The following is an 18,203-nucleotide window of genomic DNA, read 5'->3' on the forward strand; positions in this document are numbered from 1 at the left end:
ATTTTAATAAAAAAGTAGATTTTAAATATTTAATCATTCATAATGTATGTAAACCCTAGCATATCAAATTTTAAAAGTCCAAGGGGAAAAATATTATTCTAAAAAATATTTCCTTTCCCTCTGTCCATGCCCTAGATCAGCACATCTCAAAGGTGGACTCCAGACATTACTGAAGAAGGGAGGTGTAAGCAGCAAACCAGAGGCTGGTAGGCAGGTGAGTCACATTTAGGAATAAAAGCTGTGGCCAACACCCTTGATTGTCCCTGAGCAGAGGAATGTGGTAGCTGATGAGAAACAGATCTTGGACTGGAGCAAGGGAGAGAAAGTAGTGGTGACAAAGTGTTGGCAGCCCTGGCACCAGGCTGCTTTCCATTGCTTCATCCACAGTGTCATGCCTGAGGAATGAGTAGTCATTAACTGATATAAGCTCAGCAAAAAGAGGCCCTGAGATACTTTTTACCCCTTACTTCTTCCTTCTTATTCTATCGATGGCTTTGATTGTATATTATGCAGTTCTTTATATTTATAGTGTTATGAGTAGTCCCAAAAGTTACCCAAACCACAGATCTATTTGGGCAGTAAAGCAGACCTCCAGGACTCTAAAAGTGCCAGCATTTACAAATCAGAAATAAAACTAGGTTAACAGTTTTAAGGGTAAATTTGGAGTTGGGGCAGCTCAGATTTAAATAAATCTCAGAGTTTAAAGGACTTAAAGGTCAGGTTCTCATCCTCACTGTGTTCCCGAGCCCAGTTCCAAAGCACAAAAGGGCGTAAAAGAAACACCTACTGGCTTTTTAGATGAACAGAGAGTAAGGTGTTTCCTTGGTATTTTGAAATGCTTGCCTGTTTCTGTGTACCAAAAGTTCTACTGTGTGTAGAAGAGGTAGTAAGACTGAATGGAAACTGCAAGACAGCTGTCTTGAAGTCTGAAATCCCAGAATTTTTCAAACACATCCTTTGTGATTGTCCCCCCTTCCCTGAGACTCCTTTGTCTATTTATACCCCACTCCTCTAAGGACATACCCAATTTTTACCCTGATTCTTGTATGGACCAGGTAGGAAGGCTAAAGCCAAGATAGGAGATGTTCTACTAGCTGGGAGCATTGGGCTCAGGGCCCAGGAGGGATGAGAAGATCTGAATTCCACAGCTTTAATGTGAGTATCGTGGCACAAAATGAGAGATGGAAGTTAGGAGATAATTTGAGATGAGGAGTGGAAAGTTTAAAATATACACCTTCTATGCCTATCCTCATCTTGTTCCTCCTCTACCGGTACAAAGATATAGACATACATAAATAACATATTCGCTCACCCAACTCACCATTTCCTGGCAGCTAAAATAACAGAGCCTTCTCCATAACCCATTCCTGTCCCAGCAACCATACCCACCTTCTGGAAGTCAGACCCTAGAGGTGACTGCCCATTGGCCCCAAGGGTACTCATCATTTCTGTGGCTTCTATCCCTGTCTCCCTGGGGCAAAAATGTCTTCTGCAGTCCTTCCTTCTAGAAATATGAAGACTTCTGCAATTGCTCCTGAAAAGAAAGGAAGATAGGTGGGTTAGAGTCGGTAAATGTCGTCATAATCATCCTTATGTAGGTATACCGGCTATGGGAGGGCTGGATTGAACTTTAGGAGGGGCAAAGTATCGGAGAGATGAAAGAAAACAGTACCAGAATATGCTTGATTTAATTTTTTTGCTATCTTCCTCTACTATAACGTAACTCTGTCTCTATTTTTTTGGCCGCGCTGTGTGGCATGCGGGATCCTAGTTCCCCAACCAGGGATAGAACCCCTGCCCCCTGCAGTGGAAGCGCGGAGTCCTAACCCCTGGACCGCCAGGGAAGTCCCTCTGTCTCTTTTTTTACTCTGCTCTTTCACTTCTCTTAAACATGCTCATTTCCCTTGTTTTCTACAAAACACTTTTCTTGCCTGATGCTCCATGAGTGGAAGGAATAAAAGCCTGTAAAGCTTTCAATCAATACATCTAGATACGAGTTATCTTCTGTCTTTCTGCATGCAACAAAGACTTTGTGGTATCTTTTGTGTACCTGCATTAAAGTAAGCTTTGTGAAGACAGGTATCTTGATTTATATAATGTCCAAGTGCTTGTACAGCATGAATGGAAATGCATAACCAGCTCCACAGAGGTAGGAGCCAGAGAAAGGGAAGAGGAGGAGAGGAAGACGAGTGGTATTCTTGAATGTATGTAACCTAGCCTTGATGGGAGTAGAGGAATTTAGGAAATCTTGAGGGAAAAGCAGCAAGACCTATTTGTAATAATGGAAAACTGATGTGAGGAGTGGAGACAGAGATGCACTGAGTGGGAAGAGACACAACTTTAAAAAAAAACACTATTTTTTAATACATAAAAGTATACAGAAGAGAAAAAAAACCTGGTCTGTAATTCCACATCACCAGATAACCCTTACTGACATAAAAATTTCCTATATGTGTGTGTACATATTTTATGTGTATAAAATATTTGTATTTTATATAAAATGCATTTTCATGGTCTGAATATTCAAACAAAAAGGATAAAAAATAAAGAGTGAAAGCATCACTCCTTCCTCTTCCAAAGGCAACTTTTTTTGGTTAATTTTTTGGTTTCCTTCCAGAAATAAAACTGATGGCTTGATTTACAGTTTTGATGACATGACGAGGATGCTGGGCCATGAAAAGTTGAATTACTCCTTCAGCTACACCAGAGGGATTTGGGGTTTAATTTACTTCAACATGCCTATGAAATCTGGCTGGAAGGAGAAAGGGAGCCATCTGAAAATCAGAGTCCCCAAAGCCTTTTACTGCTAACTCTAAAGTCAGTGTACCCCTACCCTTCCTATCCTGTTTTTCTTCTAGGACCTTCAGGGGCAATGTGTCCCCCTCCTGGCCTGGCACCACTATTCCAAATGCTGTTGAAATGAAGGGGCCACAGGCAGCCTTGATATGCACTCATTGCTATAGACAGTGCCTTGTATACAAAGATCTAGGACAGAAGCAAGAGGACAGTTGGCTTCTGCAGTATTAAGCACCCAGCAAATACAATCAGCAATTTACAGCTTTTACTCACTTATAAATTGCTAAGTATTCACAGTTAATTAAAAAAATAGCTACTATTACCACACTGATTCTTTTAATGAATTTTTATTGAGCACTCTTAATGTGCCAGGCAACAGTGCACTGTGAATACAATGATGAAAAAACAGTAAGCAAAGACAGACTTCCTGCTTCGAGAGTTTATAATCTAGTTGGGGGGGGATGGGTGGGAAGGACGCACATATTAATCAAAGAAACACATAAATGTAAAAGTACAACCACATTAAGTGCTACAATGAAAATGCACATGGTCCTTTGAAAGTATATAAGGGTTTTTTCGTTAAAAATTACAGACATTATTGCAAAATTAAACTCTAAAAGAAGAAATGTGCTCACAATCCCAAACTATTTTCATTTGTCCATATTCTCACAGAATTGTCAATGAATGAAGAGCTTGCTTAGGTTCTCATCCCGGGCTTGGTAGGTAAGCGCTGTGAAAGTGAGAACCAGGGCTTTGGAATATGTATTTTCTAAAAACCCCACCTCACTTAGTTCCATAATTTATATGCTGTCTCCATGATCCCACCTCCAGCTTTTTTTTTTTTTTATAACACACTTAATGTCCCTACTGGATTTCTGTATCCTATACATCCAAACCCCCCATTCCCACTTCCCCATTCTTTTTCAGTCCCTTAACCTGGCAGGCTGATAAATGGACATATTGCTCTGGCATGCTTTACTACCAAAACATTAGCTAACTTTTTGACTTGTTTTAGAGAGATGGAGTGGCATAGCGTAAAATGGGTATACTTAGCAGAAAGGTCACTAAGAGTATTATGTGTCCTGAAGCTAGCTGTGAAGAAAGAGGTTTATAAAGCAAGAGGCCTCCATTCACAAAGCCAAGGGGAAGTTTTAGGGGGTTATCTACATAACTTAGGTAAAACTTGGTGTTTGCCTAAATTTAAAACTAACTGCTGATCACCTGTTCTCACAATTGAGGGAGTCAAATAAAAACTGCTTCTGATGTTTGCAGAAATTTAAACCATAGTTATATGACACCAAAGGCCACATGAGAAGATTAGGGCCCACTCTTTGCATGTGCCTTTGTCTCCTAAGACGAAAATTTATTCAGCACTGTGATAGTAGTGAATAAAAAGAAACAGGCCCTACCTCTAGGCGCTGGCAACTGGATTAGAGTTCTGCCCTTCCTTTCACATGGCTTCTCTAGATAGGCTCCAAAACCTGATCCCACTGATCAAAGAGGAAGCTAGCAACACTTCCCGCCCAAACTACAGAATCCTAAAAGCTCTCCCTCTGCTGGTTCAAGGCAAATATGAAGAACACTGTTGCTTCAACTCTTAGAAGTGGGCATTATTCTAGAAAAAGCCTAAGATGGGTAGGTGCCTTTGAGTTATCAAGAGAGTACAAGAGGAGCGGCTCTAAGTACTCCAGACCCAGTTACTTGAATTAGTTCTGCCCTTCCTAGATTTTGCCGCTTTTCCCTTCTCCACCCTTCTCAAGTGGCCCTCTCCTAACCTAGAGAGTAAGATTCTGCCTCCTTCTGAGACAGAGTGAGTTTAGGACTGAGATCTGGATAGGATTAACCCCTCTCCATGCTTACCCTAAACCCACCCATCTCTCCCCAAAGGGAGGTGGAACTTACTAAGTGAACAGGCCTGAAAATGAGTAATAACTGGCATTTTAAAACTCTTTTATGTTCTCTAAATTCCTGTAGATAGGCTCCTAGAATGGAGAGGGAGTAGTTCTCTGGAGAAGCAAATATATCTCTGAAGCTCACCTGGGTTTACATTCTGCTAAAGGGCATCTTCTGAGTCTGTCTATGGTTTCCAGGTCAGAAAGATGCATTGAACTCAGGCTTCAGCCTAAAAAGCAGACCTAAGAAGACTGCTCAGGATGCCCTGACCCTGTACACATTTGGTGTGAGATGGAGATAATGATCCTCCATATTAAAGAAAAAAAAAAACCCTATGGCACAGTGAGGCAAAGTAACTTGTCTAAAATCACAGCAAGGCAAATGGCCGAGGAACATCCAAGGACCTAACTATTCCAAATCTGTGCCCTTTCCACAAGATGAAGAAGGGAGGCCTGTACAACTTCTAAACTTCTAAATTAGTCAAGAAAAATAGCCTCCTCGCACTCAACCTAGGGATTCTGTAGCTCTGCACACAAGGAAACAGGAAAACTAGAGTTCTTAGGAAAAAAGATCAGCAACTTTGCATTATGTTTGAGGAGTGGGAGAACAAGACTCTGAAGCCTCTGTTGGGCCAGGTTATGAATTGCTGACAACAAGGGTATCAAGAGGAAACTGGGGCAGAGATTAGAAATATAAGGACCAAGCTCCCTGATCCCAAGAGCACCCTCAGCAAGAACATGAGTATTCTTGGGGAGCTCAGTTCCCAGAGGAGCATCGGGAGAGCCAACATAAGGATATATACAAAACTTCACAATAGAAAGATGCCAAAACCAGACCACTGGTGCCTACTCACTACCCAACCAGGAAGCACTGGGGCACAGACTATATAAGCTAACAAAAGTAGCCCTAACAACTGGGGAAAGAAGGGTGGGAGGGGGAGACAGGCAATAGGGCAGCAGCATTGTTCTAGTTTCCCTGTGGAGTTCAAATGTGTGTGGTTTCAAAACAAAAATCCAGAAAGAAACAAGAGATTAATGCATTTATTCCAAGTAATTAATACATTAAAAATAACGTTAAACTTGTCCAAGCCACTCATAAATCTTTAATCTTTTGAACAAAATGTACAACCCAAAACATCACACTATGGTGGAAATAACTTGGGAAAGGGAGAGGCAGAGGAAGGAATACATATGAGTGTGGGAAGAGAGAATGAGTCCAATCCCAAAGCAAGTTTCAGATCTTCTACCTCTTTAGAACAGAAATGGCTGCTAAACAATTTCACACAAAGTGTCAGTGGATCACAATACAGTGAACAAAGGCCATTTCGAAAATAAAACTGACCCAAAAAGCGTATCTGCTCCTGGCACTGAGGCATGAATAAGCCTTACCGATTTGTCGTCTTCGAAAAGTGAGCCTGCTAGATTTTCTTCCACGTTTACTGAGGCCATTTCCAAACAGGTTTGTGGATTAGCAGGACCATCTCAAGCAAAGGCAACAGAATGAGGGAAGTGTGGGGGGTTGACATGCCACAAGGAAGTAAACAGTAAACAAAAGAGCTACTCACGCTGCATTTCAAACAATGTTAAGGCAGGCCCATCCAAATGGAAGCCTAAGAGATGAACAATCCTTCCTTCAGCAGTAGTTTTCCATTTCAGCAGGTTTTCTTGTGTTTCTCCCAGAGATCCATCAGCTGCCCAAAAAATTGGGTGGGAATACAACACAGCAATTGGAGAAGTCAGCTCTGTCTCCCTCCTCCCCCACATTCCAGAAATGGCAGAGTCAAAGCCAAAATACAATCAAAGCACACTATATGGTGAGCCAGATAGACATTTGATTTTAATGACAAAGTAGAAGAAAATAAATTGGCAAAAATAATAATAATAATAATTAACAGAAAATACTTTTTTACAGATATGTATAGAAATGATGATTGATTTGTCTGGTATCTTAAGGAAAACGGAAAAAAGGAAAGGAGGTAAATTTTTTAGCTTCCAGGAACATTTACTCTAAGATGCTGACTGCATCTCTTGATGTAGGTTCCAGATGAGAGAGCCAACTAGTCCTGGATCATCTGGGCACCTGATTTCTAGAAGCCAATTTGATTCATCCACAAGTAGCTCTGAATTTGTATTCTCAGTTGTGAACACTGGATTCTGTGTGGTCCTGGATGTCATCAACTGCAGCTTCTTGTGCAGCTATTTCCTGAGGGACTGTATTGCCTCCAACTACCTGCTCCCTTGTATGGGACCCTGAAGCCATAGATTTTACCATATTCAAAGGGCTGTCATTGTACTCAGCTACTTGAGGAATTGCTACCTCCGTGACGGATGCATTCGGTATTTCTAACTGTAGTGGTCCCATCTCCAGGGAACTACACTCAGGAGGGTCACTTGGCTCAGAGAGAGGAGAACATATCTTCTCTTTTTGAACTCCAGATGTCCGTGTGACAAAGTCAACAAGGTCCGGAAGGCAAGGAGATGGCCCAAGGCCTAAAGGATTAATTGTTTCTGATTCCAATCTGAGTGAATCTTGTTTCTCTAACTGAGAAGTTTCTTCTATTTCCTCAGGCATCATTCCTCCTGCTAACAGGTCAAGGGCCTGGTGTGTTCCCTCTAGGCTCCCCAAGCCAAGGCCAACATTTCCTATAGAAAGTCCAGTTTTCAAAATGTTAGGAGTGATCCTCCCAGTTCCGGGATTAGATGAGTTTTGTTCACCCTCTGCTGCGAAGTTAAGCACCAGGGTTTTGGGAGAATCTAATGGAAACTCAGAAAAGGATGGTATTGGTTCAAAGTCAGGGAGAGTGGAGGGATTACTTCCTATAGGTGACATAGAATTCTCTTCACGTACTTTCTGAGACAGGGCAGTTGCGGATCTATGTGCTGGGTCTACCCGAGTATTGCAGAAATCAACACCTATATCCCCCAGGTTCCCCAGGGCAGCAAGCTCTTCTACTTTTAAGTTTGTAACTTCAAAGTTTTCTAAGGTCTTGCTTTCTATTGTCAGTGTTAGTTCTGGATGGACATCTCGAAGATCCAGGGCTTCTGCTTTGGGTTTCTCTGGGCTCTCCCAGGTCTCTGGCTTCTTGTTCTCATCCCAAACAGTCAGTTCATAGATCATTTTACCCTGAAACTCTTTTGATCGTTCTCTCTTCAGTTTAAGGCTTCTGTACCTAGAGGCTCTAGCAGCTGATCCTGGAGCTGAATTTTCTAGCCACTCCTCACTAGCAGTTGAAACTCCTTGCTCCTGTTCACTATCTTTCAAACACATATCTGATCTGGCTGGGGACTGAAGGAGCAATTCTGGGGCAGAAATTTTCACAGGTGTATCTTGTGGGTTCTGGAGTAAAGACCTAGCTTCTGACGGAAATGAGTCTATTTTTGCCTTTGTGGAAGAGAGCGCCTGTGCGTTCAATTCAGTCACTACTTTACTTTGAGTTTTACTTCCTGTTATCAATTTCTTGGACTGTTTAGCCTTTTTGTCAGTCATTTGCATGTTGGGCTGTTCTACTTCTCCTTCCCACATGTATCTGTTCCCATGGTTCAAATTAGAATCCTCTACACTATTGGGCCCAACATTGGTATCTGTTCCCTCTCCCACTGTCCTCTCAGAGAGCTTCACTCCCCCTTCTTTTAGTTCAGTGCTTGTCTCTACTTCACTTTTTCCACAATCCTTAGATTGGTGGAGCTCTTGGCTTTCCTCATCCTGGTTACTAGATTCCACAAGGTGGGTTTCTAACAGCTTCTGAGATTCCATGGTATGACAGTGTACATGTGACAGCTCAGGGGCTGGCTTGACACCTGGTGGCCCAGGGTCTCCCAGGTCAAGTTCAATTTTCCCCTCTGGAGATACATCCCTATTAGCATCACTCTGGAAGGAACTAGAAGTCCACATGGCCAAAGTCTCTGTCTTTGGGGTAACAGTTTCATAAGGCCTGTTTTGGCACAACCTTGTCAGAGGCTGTAAGAAGCCATAGCTGCTGCCTCTGCTTTTTGAGTCTACATTTTCTACAACCGACCATTTCCCTAGGGACACCAGAGGTTTTGAAATGGGCTTTTCAGGGCTGCTGACTAAAGGAGCAGAGACCAAATTTCTATCTGGAGGCAACTCCTCTTGGGATGCACTGCTGTTCAAAGTAGAAGTGGAAGAGGTGTCTGAACTTTCAGCTCTATTTTCCCCATTAGCCAATGGACCACCACTCAGCTTAGTCTCAGGGGCCCCTTTTCCACCACTACTGTAGAATATGTCATACAGATCCTTAGCATTGGCTGTGGCTAAGCATGAATTTCGCTTTTCCAATTTTTTGGCTTGTTCGCTGAACACACTTGAGAGGGGAGGTGGAGGACGCACTAACACAGAGAATAGGGTCTGGTCCCGGTCACTCTCACTCACCCCAGGAGCCGTCTCATCAGAAGGAATGGCAGCTGGCTGTGCTGAGGCCATGATGGCTACCGGTAATACTGGGTTCAAAATGTTAGGACCCAGGAAGCCAGGGCTGACAGTGTGAGATATAGTTGGGTTTGATTTTACTGGAGCCAAAATAGCATTTGCTTGAGCAGGAGATGGGGCAGCTGGATGAGGTATAACTGGGGGTGGTGGAGGTGGCGGTGGAGGTGGCGGTGGTGGAGGTGGTAGCATTTGTTCAGGTACATGTGATGGCTCATTCTTTTCAGCCAGCACCATTTTTTCCTCTGGAGACCCTTTTAGAATCACCTCTTCCCCTCCAAATGCTTTAGAGATGATGTCGGGAGGCAAGAGGAGATCAGCTGAAGACTCTTTAACCACTGGCAGAGGCTTAGCAGTGGTTCCAGAGGACTTGATGGATAGAAAGGTGTTAAGAGGAGCTGGCTTGCTTACTGTGGCTGAACTTGACTTGCGGAGGACTGTGGATGGGATAGGCAGGTTGGGTCGGATCTTAGTCTGGGTTGAAGTTGTCACTACAGGCATCCAAGGGCTAGTATGTGCAACAACAGTTTTCCCAGAGAGTTTGATTTTGATGGGCTTTGCCTTCCCAGCTTCAGCTCTGCCATCCTCTTTGTCCTTACTATTTTCCACAGTCTCTTCTTTGGGAATACTTGGGGCCACTGAACTTTTTTCCTCCTCTTTTTCTGGCTTCTTCCAGCTGAATTTCCCAAAAGAGGAAGATGTTGGTGGTTCTTTCTTTACTTCTTCTTTTAATTGGAGTTTGATGCTAGCCTTCCTTTTATTTTCAGCCTTTTCAGGGGAGTTCCCACCTTCAGACACTTGGTCCTCTAATTCCTCAGACACCCTGTCATCCTCCTTTACTTCCTTCATGATCTTTGCCTTTTTTTCTTTCTTCTCTTCCTTTGGTTTCTCACTGAGTTTGCGCTTTAGCTCACTCTGCCGTCGCCGTTCTGTCTCTAGGACCACAGCCAAGCCAGCTTGGCGGTCCAGATTCCGCCGCTCCTCATACAATGGGTTTTCAACCACATATTTCTAGGAAGAGAAAAGATAAAGGCTCAATAACTGGTCAAAATACTATAAGAGAGAAAAGTTGGCCCTACCACTGTTAGAATTCATTTAGTGGAAATCCTCAGAGTCACCTTCCTCAAGGATAAATGGTTCTCTCAGGTCAGCATTGCTTACTAGGATTGAGGAGAACATCCCAGTGATTATATGGAATTTGAAATATTAATGACTTTTTCTGGCTCTGAGTTTGTTTGACAACATCAAAAGGATTACTGCAGAAAGTAGGAAACTCCATAGGCTACTACAAAGACCAACCTTATATTTCTCATTGTGTTGATAACCCTTCACATGTTGCTCTCCAGAAATTGGATCCCCCAAAAATTCCTCACAGAGCTGGCAGTAATATCCAGTGATGGGAATCAGAAACTCAGAGCCTGGAAGAAGTGGAAGAAAGTCAAGAAAATAAGTCATTTCTACCCAAGATGACAGAAACCAAAGGAAATCCCACTTCCCTTTTGTAGTAAAATGGTTAATGGTATAGAGGACCTTACTCACTTTCAAGTCAGGAGCATTTAGATGAATCCCAGTGGTATGTCTTCCCAACTTAAAGCTTGTACTCAGGACCTCTACCCCTTCTACGTTTTGGGAACACTAACTGGTTAATTCAGGAGTTTTCTGTGCCAGACTCAATTCTGTTGCTGATTCTCCTCAAACTCCAACTAGCACTAAGCATCTTAGGAGATTTAAAAATTATACTCCCAAATAGCCCAGTACTATTGGTATGAGGATCTCTCATGTTGGTATTAATTACTTAAGAATCTATCTTCTACAGATGTAAAGGATGTAGCAGCACTGACTACTTATAAAGGTAAGAAATTAAGAAGTTTAAAGACAAAGAAACTTTCTATTTCTCAACTTAGCCCCTAATAACAACTATTCAAAAATATCTTATAGTTCTTAGTTGAAAAGGCAGTCATATTGCACCTCTGACTGTTCTTTTTTACCTAGATTTCAAATAAATAAGATTTTGGTGCATAAGCCAGTGACGAAGAAAGCCGTACTTTAGTCTATATGCTGCCAAAGCAAGCACAAAGGAAGTTATATTTTTCAGTGGAATGTGTATGTTTAACATCTGTTAGATTTTTAGCCATATGGGTAGAGATCATTCTTGTCTTATAGCTCTCTTTATTTCTTTAGGAACTAGTTTTGCATATAGAAGGCAATCTTACAGCTTTGTTAGAAGTAATGGTTATGTCTCACTCTATGCTGCTTCCTTGTACCTTAGTTCAAGGATACCTCTTCCCTGACTGAATGTAAGGAAACCACAGAAAAGGCAGGGAGGAAACACACCTTTTGCAGGAACAGTTATCTTGTCAACGCGCTTTACAGCATCTTGCTTGGCTTCACTCTGGGTCTTTGAAGCCCAAGGTCTGTTGTAGGGATCCAGTGTCTATTTGCAAGAGGCAGAGGTGCTCACACACAGCACTAAAAACTCAATGACCCACTTCTCTCTCTTTTTCTCCCCCACACCAGGGGGACAAGAAGCCCCCAGCTAACCACCCCCACCCACTCTGCCAACTGTTTAAACGGAAATCACCTGTGGAAAAGGTAAACATATGTTAGAGCAAGTACTAGCAATGGATAAAATGAAACAAATAATCAGGTACTCAAGGAATCAAAAGAGGCAGAAGCCTCACTTACACTTGTCATGGTGTTTAGTTACAGGCAGGTCCCCTGGACTGAGCCCTGGGGATGGTGTCTCCTTTGTTGGTATCTCTTGGCTCTTCAGATTGGGGCTCCTGCCCATATGAGAATGTTTCATTTTCCAGCTTTGTAATGCAGATGGGGGTATAGGAGTTTGAGGGGAAGGAGGGCAAGAATGGAAATAGCAGAGGGCAGGATACCTACCTGTGTGTGCTTCTTATTGTGCATATGAGTGAAGAAGTCAAACATGGTCCCACAGATGGTGTTGCAGTCTTTGCACCAGTGATTGCCAGCATCATAATACTCATAGGTAGCAATGGGCTGATCAGACTGCTTAGCAGCTGGCTGGGGGCTCTCGGCAGGCTTGGGGCTCTTAGTGTGGGAATTCTCATTGTTTACCTTTGATTCCTAGAGGGGGAAAAACCTGCACTAAGAAGGAATTCAAAGTAGTCTAGATCTGTCTTCTCTCAGAAAAAGCAAACAGCCTACCACAATAACAGAAATAGGACCATATGACCATATTTCCAGTGCCTAAAACTGCACAAACTAGGAATAACCCCATGAGAAATCTTCCTGCAAGGTTCAAACAGAACTAATTAGATTCCATAGTGCCATGTCATCGTGGAGAATAAATCATAATGGCAATATATTTACTTATATATCCTAAAATATCTAGAAGAATACTCAAGATTATGGAAACACTGGTTGCCTCTGGGAAGGGGTAATACAGAACAGAAATGGATAGGAGTCTTTTACCGTATACCCTTTGGTAGATGTTAAATGTGCTACCTATGCGATTAAATACATTAAATGTATCAACTGTAATGACAACTAGGGAGGGAAGAAAAACCAAAATGGAAAAGGTAACTGACAGATTAAGCAAGTGCAAAAAACAGATGATAGTGAACTCTCTTATCACAGACACATCCTGATACAGATAACTAGAGAGTAAGGCTGGCATAGACAAAGGGGATAGTCATCTATGTGGGATGACTTAAAAAGATCTGGGTAAAATATTTCTACCTGCCTAAAGTATCACCATTAGAATTTAACACCTTTGAGTTAACATGAATCCTCTTTTAAAACATATCAACTCCCCAACATTAAGTATCAATAATAAACACTTTAAGGCTTCCCTGGTGGCACAGTGGTTAAGAGTCTGCCTGCCAATACAGGGGACACGGGTTCGAGCCCTGGTCCGGGAGGATCCCACATGCCGCGGAGCAGCTAGGCCTGTGCGCCACAGCTGCTGAGCCTGCACTCTAGAGCCTGTGAGCCACAACTACTGGGCCTTGTGTGCCGCAACTACTGAAGCCCACACGTCTAGGGCCCGTGCTCGGCAACAAGAGAAGCCACCGCAATGAGAAGCCCGCACATCTCAACTAGAGAAGGCCTGCGCATAGCAACAAAGACCCAATGCAGCCAAAAAATAAATAAATAAATAAATAAATTTAAAAAATACTTTAATATGAAATCATTTATCAGCAAGCTGGGAACAAGATAATTCAGGAAATGAGAATTTCCCCAATAACATTGGGGAGTGAGGCACAGACAAAAGGTAAATTTTGGAACACAGAGAAGGTAAGTATGAATGAGGTTCCACAGTAGACAAGATCAGGGAACTGGGCATTCTGAATACTGGCTGGTGGGGAGAGGAAGACAATATGGAGAAAGGGAAACAATTAAGACTTCAAAGATAATCTTCCCCTATTAGAGTCCTATTCAAGAGTCACTAAAGAGATCGCACCCAGCAGGTAAGGGATGGGCACATGCATACACTGCTGGTGAGTACTAACGGGCACCATCTTTCCAGAAGATAACCTAGGAATACATATTACATACCTCAAAATTCTTTATACCCTTGACCCAGCAATTCTGCTCCTTGACATTTACCCTTAGAAAATTATGTCAAACTACAGGTGATTTCGTTGGTTAAATAAATTTTGGTATCCATACAACAACAAAAATAAGGTCACTAAAAATGATATTATAAAAGTCTATTTATTGACATGGAAAGATATTCATGATAGACTAGGAAAGTAAGTAACAAAATACATCTGAATAATCAATACAGATATGTAAATAGGCACAGAATGTCAAATGTCACCTTATCCAAAAGACTTTCCCTAACTACTCTATATCCCTTATCCTGTTTTCTTTTTTTTAGGCACTTGTCATTACCTAACCTGCACTTGTTTACTTATTGACTATCTTCTCCCATTTCATTAGAATAACGACCTTGTCTATATAGTTCCCTGCTATACTTCCCATATCTAGAACAGTGTCTGGCACTTTTTTGGAGATCAAGAAATATTTGTTAAATGAACGAACGGAAGAACGGAATTTGGAATAATAAACACCAAGGTATTAGTAACAATTGTGTCTAGGTGAACGGAACTGTGGAATTGTGTGTATGTGTTTATTTTTATGAAATGACCTATTCAAGAGAAAGAAAATCTCAAACCAACTATGCATTTTAAAAAGAGGCAGGGCTTCCCTGGCGGCCCAGTGGTTGGGAGTCCGCCTGCCGATGCAGGGGACACGGGTTCGTGCCCCGGTCCAGGAAGATCCCACATGCCATGGAGCGGCTGGGCCCATGAGCCACGGCCGCTGAGCCTGCGCATCCGGAGCCTGTGCTCCGCAGCGGGAGAGGCCACAACAGTGAGAAGCCCGCGTACCGCAAAAAATAAATAAATAAATAAATAAATAATAAAATAAAAAGAGGCAAAGAAAGAAGAAATACCAAGGACAGGTAGGAAACAGAGCTTGTAAAGAGAATATTCCTTACTGCTGAAATGAAAATCCAATTGCAACATATCCTTGTTAGCTTCAGAGAGCATGAAGGCTCACTCAAGTCAAGATGATAGATTATCATGGGGTTGGTGCATAAATGGAACCCCAAACAACGTGTAAGTCAGCTACAAAGGGTCGGAACTTTCAAGCTCCTCTCCCATCAAAGGCCCTGAACTCAGTGATCCTGATGTAAGAATACAGTCTTACCTGGTTGAGAAAGAGAACTCTCCCAGGAAGACATGAAAAAATTAGAGCTTGGCTGACAGAGAATACAGAATATCTTCTTCTCTAACCCCCAACATTAACTGACCATCTACTATGTACTAGATATACCAGATGCCATGGGACACACAAAAATAAATAAGTTATATTCTGTTATTCTCAAGAAGCTCTCATTTAGTGGAAGACACAGGCATGAGAACAGGCATGATTTTTTTTTTTTTTTTTTTTTTCTGCGCTACGCGGGCCTCTCACTGTTGTGGCCTCTCCTCTTGCAGAGCACAGGCTCTGGACGTGCAGGCTCAGTGGCCATGGCTCACGGGCCCATCATGTGGGATTTTCCCGGACCGGGGCACGAACCCGTGTCCCCTGCATCTGCAGGCGGACGCTCAACCACTGCGCCACCAGGGAAGCCCCCAGGCATGACCTTAATCATGTTTTCAATAAGACAGAATGAAATAAATCTTATAAAGAAACAAAGTAACATACTACAGGAGTGCTAAAAAAGGGCTGACTCAATCTGTATGGAATTCAGGAATTCTTCACGGAGGTGGTAGTATTCAAGTTGGACCTTAGTGGATGAGTAGGGTTGGGAGACAGGCTAAGAAGATTATTAATGCAAAATTAGAGAGGCACAATAGCATAATGCACATCTGGAAAAGTGCAAGCATTCTAAGGTGGCAGGAGTATAAAGTGTAGTGTCATATTTCTTGAGCACTACCCATTTGCTACATGCCAGGCACTGAGCTATGTACTGGGGACTATATAGGAGAATGAGACAGATATGGTCCCTGATCCCTTGAACCTTAAAATCTAATTGGGGGACACATGTAATTATATAATTACAACTGCCATAAATGCTAAGAAGGAAAATGTCAGGTATTATGATAGTGTATATCAGGCAAATTTAACAACCTGGAAAATGAAGGAAGGGAGTCAGGGAAATAATTTAATCTGCGATCTGAAGATGAATATGAGTTAGTTAGAAGACAGGATAAGAAGAGTGGGTTTCACATGGTAACCAGAAGGAGGAGAAGACACAAAGACATTAATGATGAAACATTTAAGGAATGAAAATGCCAGTAACGAAATTACAGAGAGCAAAGGAAAAAAGAGGCGTGAAATGAGGCTGAAGAGGTAGGCAAGGAAGTATCTCAATCACCAGCTGAATATGGAGAAAGAATTAAGAGTGCAGCAGCACAAGCAAGAACTGAAGGTGGCTTGAACTTGGATGGCAATAGAGATGATGAGATGAATGGAATTGAGATTTACTTTGGAGGGAAAATTGGCAGAATCTGTAATTGACTTGGTGTGTGGAGCAGTTTGCGGGGGGGGGGAAGCACTAAGCATGCTCTTCAGGTTGTTGGCATGAAAACTGTTGGATAGTAGTATCATTCACTGAGATGGGTAACAACAGAGGAAGAAAAGGTTAGAGGGAGGTTGAGCACAATCTTAGTTTACTTTAGGATATATTGATTTTGAGGTGTTTATGAGACAATGAAGTGGAAATAGTGAGTAGTCTGTTGGACACTCAGATTTGAACCTTAGAAGAATCACCTGAGCTAGAGTATAAAACTGAAAGTTGTCAGTATGGTATTTCAGCATAGGACTGAATGAAATGACCTAGGGAGAAAGCAGAATTCTAGAGAATTAGGCTAGAACTGAGCCCTGAAGAACTAAAATATTTAAAGATCAGGAGATTAAACAGGAGCAACCAGCATATAGGAGGAAAAGAAATGTGATAGGAGCCAAGGGAAGAAAACATTTTTTTAGGGGACAGTGGTTCCCTATATCAAATACTGATTTGAGAACTGAATTTGAGGCTGTACAACATAGTGGTGACCTTGTTGCTAAATATGAACCTACAAAATGGCATTACGAGTTATGAGAAAACTAGAAGCCAAACTGGAGTGAGTTAAGGAGTAAATGCTAGAACTAGAACATGGAGGGCCCAGGATTCTACTTTGTGGGCAATGGGGAACTGCGAAAATTCTGAAGGAGAATACCATGATCTGAACTATGCTTTACAAAGATAACTCTAGCAAGACTAAGAACAGATTGGAAAAGGATGCTAAGAAAATGGTTAGTTAGAAGGCTTCTTTAGGAGTCCATGGAAATAAAAGATACAATAAAAATGGAAAAGTTGAGTTGTTACCTTGCTGTTGGAAAAGGAGTTTGAGGATGATGACACTTTTTCTGGACTCCTGGATTTTTCTGCTTTCCCAGTCTTCTCTGTAGGATCCCTACTGTCATTTGAAGACTTCTGAGATTTATCCAAAATGTTAATTCCCAAGATCTGAGCCACTTTGTCCAGTTCAGACTGCTTTTTTTCTGCCTCTTCTGCTTCTTGTCGAAGTTCTGCAATGTCCTTCATAATGTTATCCTGAAGCCGACTCACCTCTACCAGGAGTGGGTCTTTGTGACCATCCTTCTCCCTTCGTTTCTTACGCAGCATTTCCCCTGAGTAGTCAAATGTCAACAGAAAGAAGCACAAGGAAAGTTAACAAGTCATATTTCAGTCATAAGTACTAATTCTCAAGACTTTATGGTCACAAAATCTTTCTCCATAAGACATTCTAAAAGCAGGTGAGACTTGCCTTCCACATGGGCTGGTTTAGTTGAAGCTCCTATGGAGGTAAAGTGATTGAGTGATTACATTATTTCTTATGTAAGGGTTATTAACTAAGGATCTATGGATAGGTTTCAGGGAGGCACTGCATGAATCCCTAAAAGGGTATATACAAGTTTGTGTGCATGTGTGACTATGAATCCTGTGGCTGTCCTCTTCAGAGAACTAAAGAATTACTCAGAGGGCAAAAAACATCCAGTCACATATTTGACTTTACCTGATTTAACGACCCTTCACCAATACCTCCATTGAGTTTTACGTTTTGCCTCAAGCTCACCTAATGTTATCTCCTATTCCAAATTGCAGGTCCTCATGAATTAATCCTCACAGGATTAATAACTAAGTTTCTCATCCCTAAACAGCCCAAACCCAAACAGAAGAAATTATATATTCTCCCACTCTCTACTCTTCCATGCTATCACCAAGCTGTAATATAGAAGCCTTGCTATGTTCTTAGTGTATGTGAATTCCTAAAAGCATAGATGAAGAGGTGGAATCAATAGAGGCATCATGGAGCATCTTCTTGTGCCAAAAAGGAAGTACTCAAAAAATGATGGACACAGGAGTCAACTTAAAGGAGGTCTTACTGACCAAATCTGGGGCAATTTGAGCATGAAGATAAATAATAATAGTAAAATATTATTACCTATTAAGAATCCATGAGTTCATACTGTTATAAATGGACAGATAAATGGGGGAGGAGGTGTGGGTGGAAAGCTCCTCCTCATAGTAGAAAGCCAAC

The 18,203-nt window shown here is 41.9% G+C and overlaps 1 protein-coding gene across 2 annotated transcripts in view; it reads right to left on the minus strand.

Annotated features, from left to right (window-relative positions):
- Window positions 1-1,464: 1,464 nt before the first annotated feature.
- ZNF318 (zinc finger protein 318) overlaps window positions 1,465-18,203 on the minus strand; it is a 30,776-nt gene continuing 14,037 nt past the window's right edge. The window contains exons 6-11 of one of the 2 annotated variants that reach the window (XR_014326540.1): window positions 16,988-17,292; window positions 12,025-12,228; window positions 11,467-11,566; window positions 10,432-10,550; window positions 6,254-10,143; window positions 1,465-1,534 (exon numbers count right to left, since the gene is read on the minus strand). Coding sequence is in view for 1 of the 2 variants with exons in the window: in XM_082848778.1 (XP_082704904.1) it covers window positions 6,823-10,143; window positions 10,432-10,550; window positions 11,467-11,566; window positions 12,025-12,228; window positions 16,988-17,292 (4,049 nt within the window). In the remaining variant the exon portion in view is untranslated. Of the gene's footprint in view, window positions 1,535-6,055; window positions 10,144-10,431; window positions 10,551-11,466; window positions 11,567-12,024; window positions 12,229-16,987; window positions 17,293-18,203 lie in introns of those variants that run through there. The other variant, XM_082848778.1, reaches the window with a different exon arrangement.

Source organism: Leucopleurus acutus, assembly GCF_964270905.1.
Source record: "Leucopleurus acutus genome assembly, chromosome: 10".
Classification (NCBI taxonomy): Eukaryota; Metazoa; Chordata; class Mammalia; order Artiodactyla; family Delphinidae; genus Leucopleurus; species Leucopleurus acutus.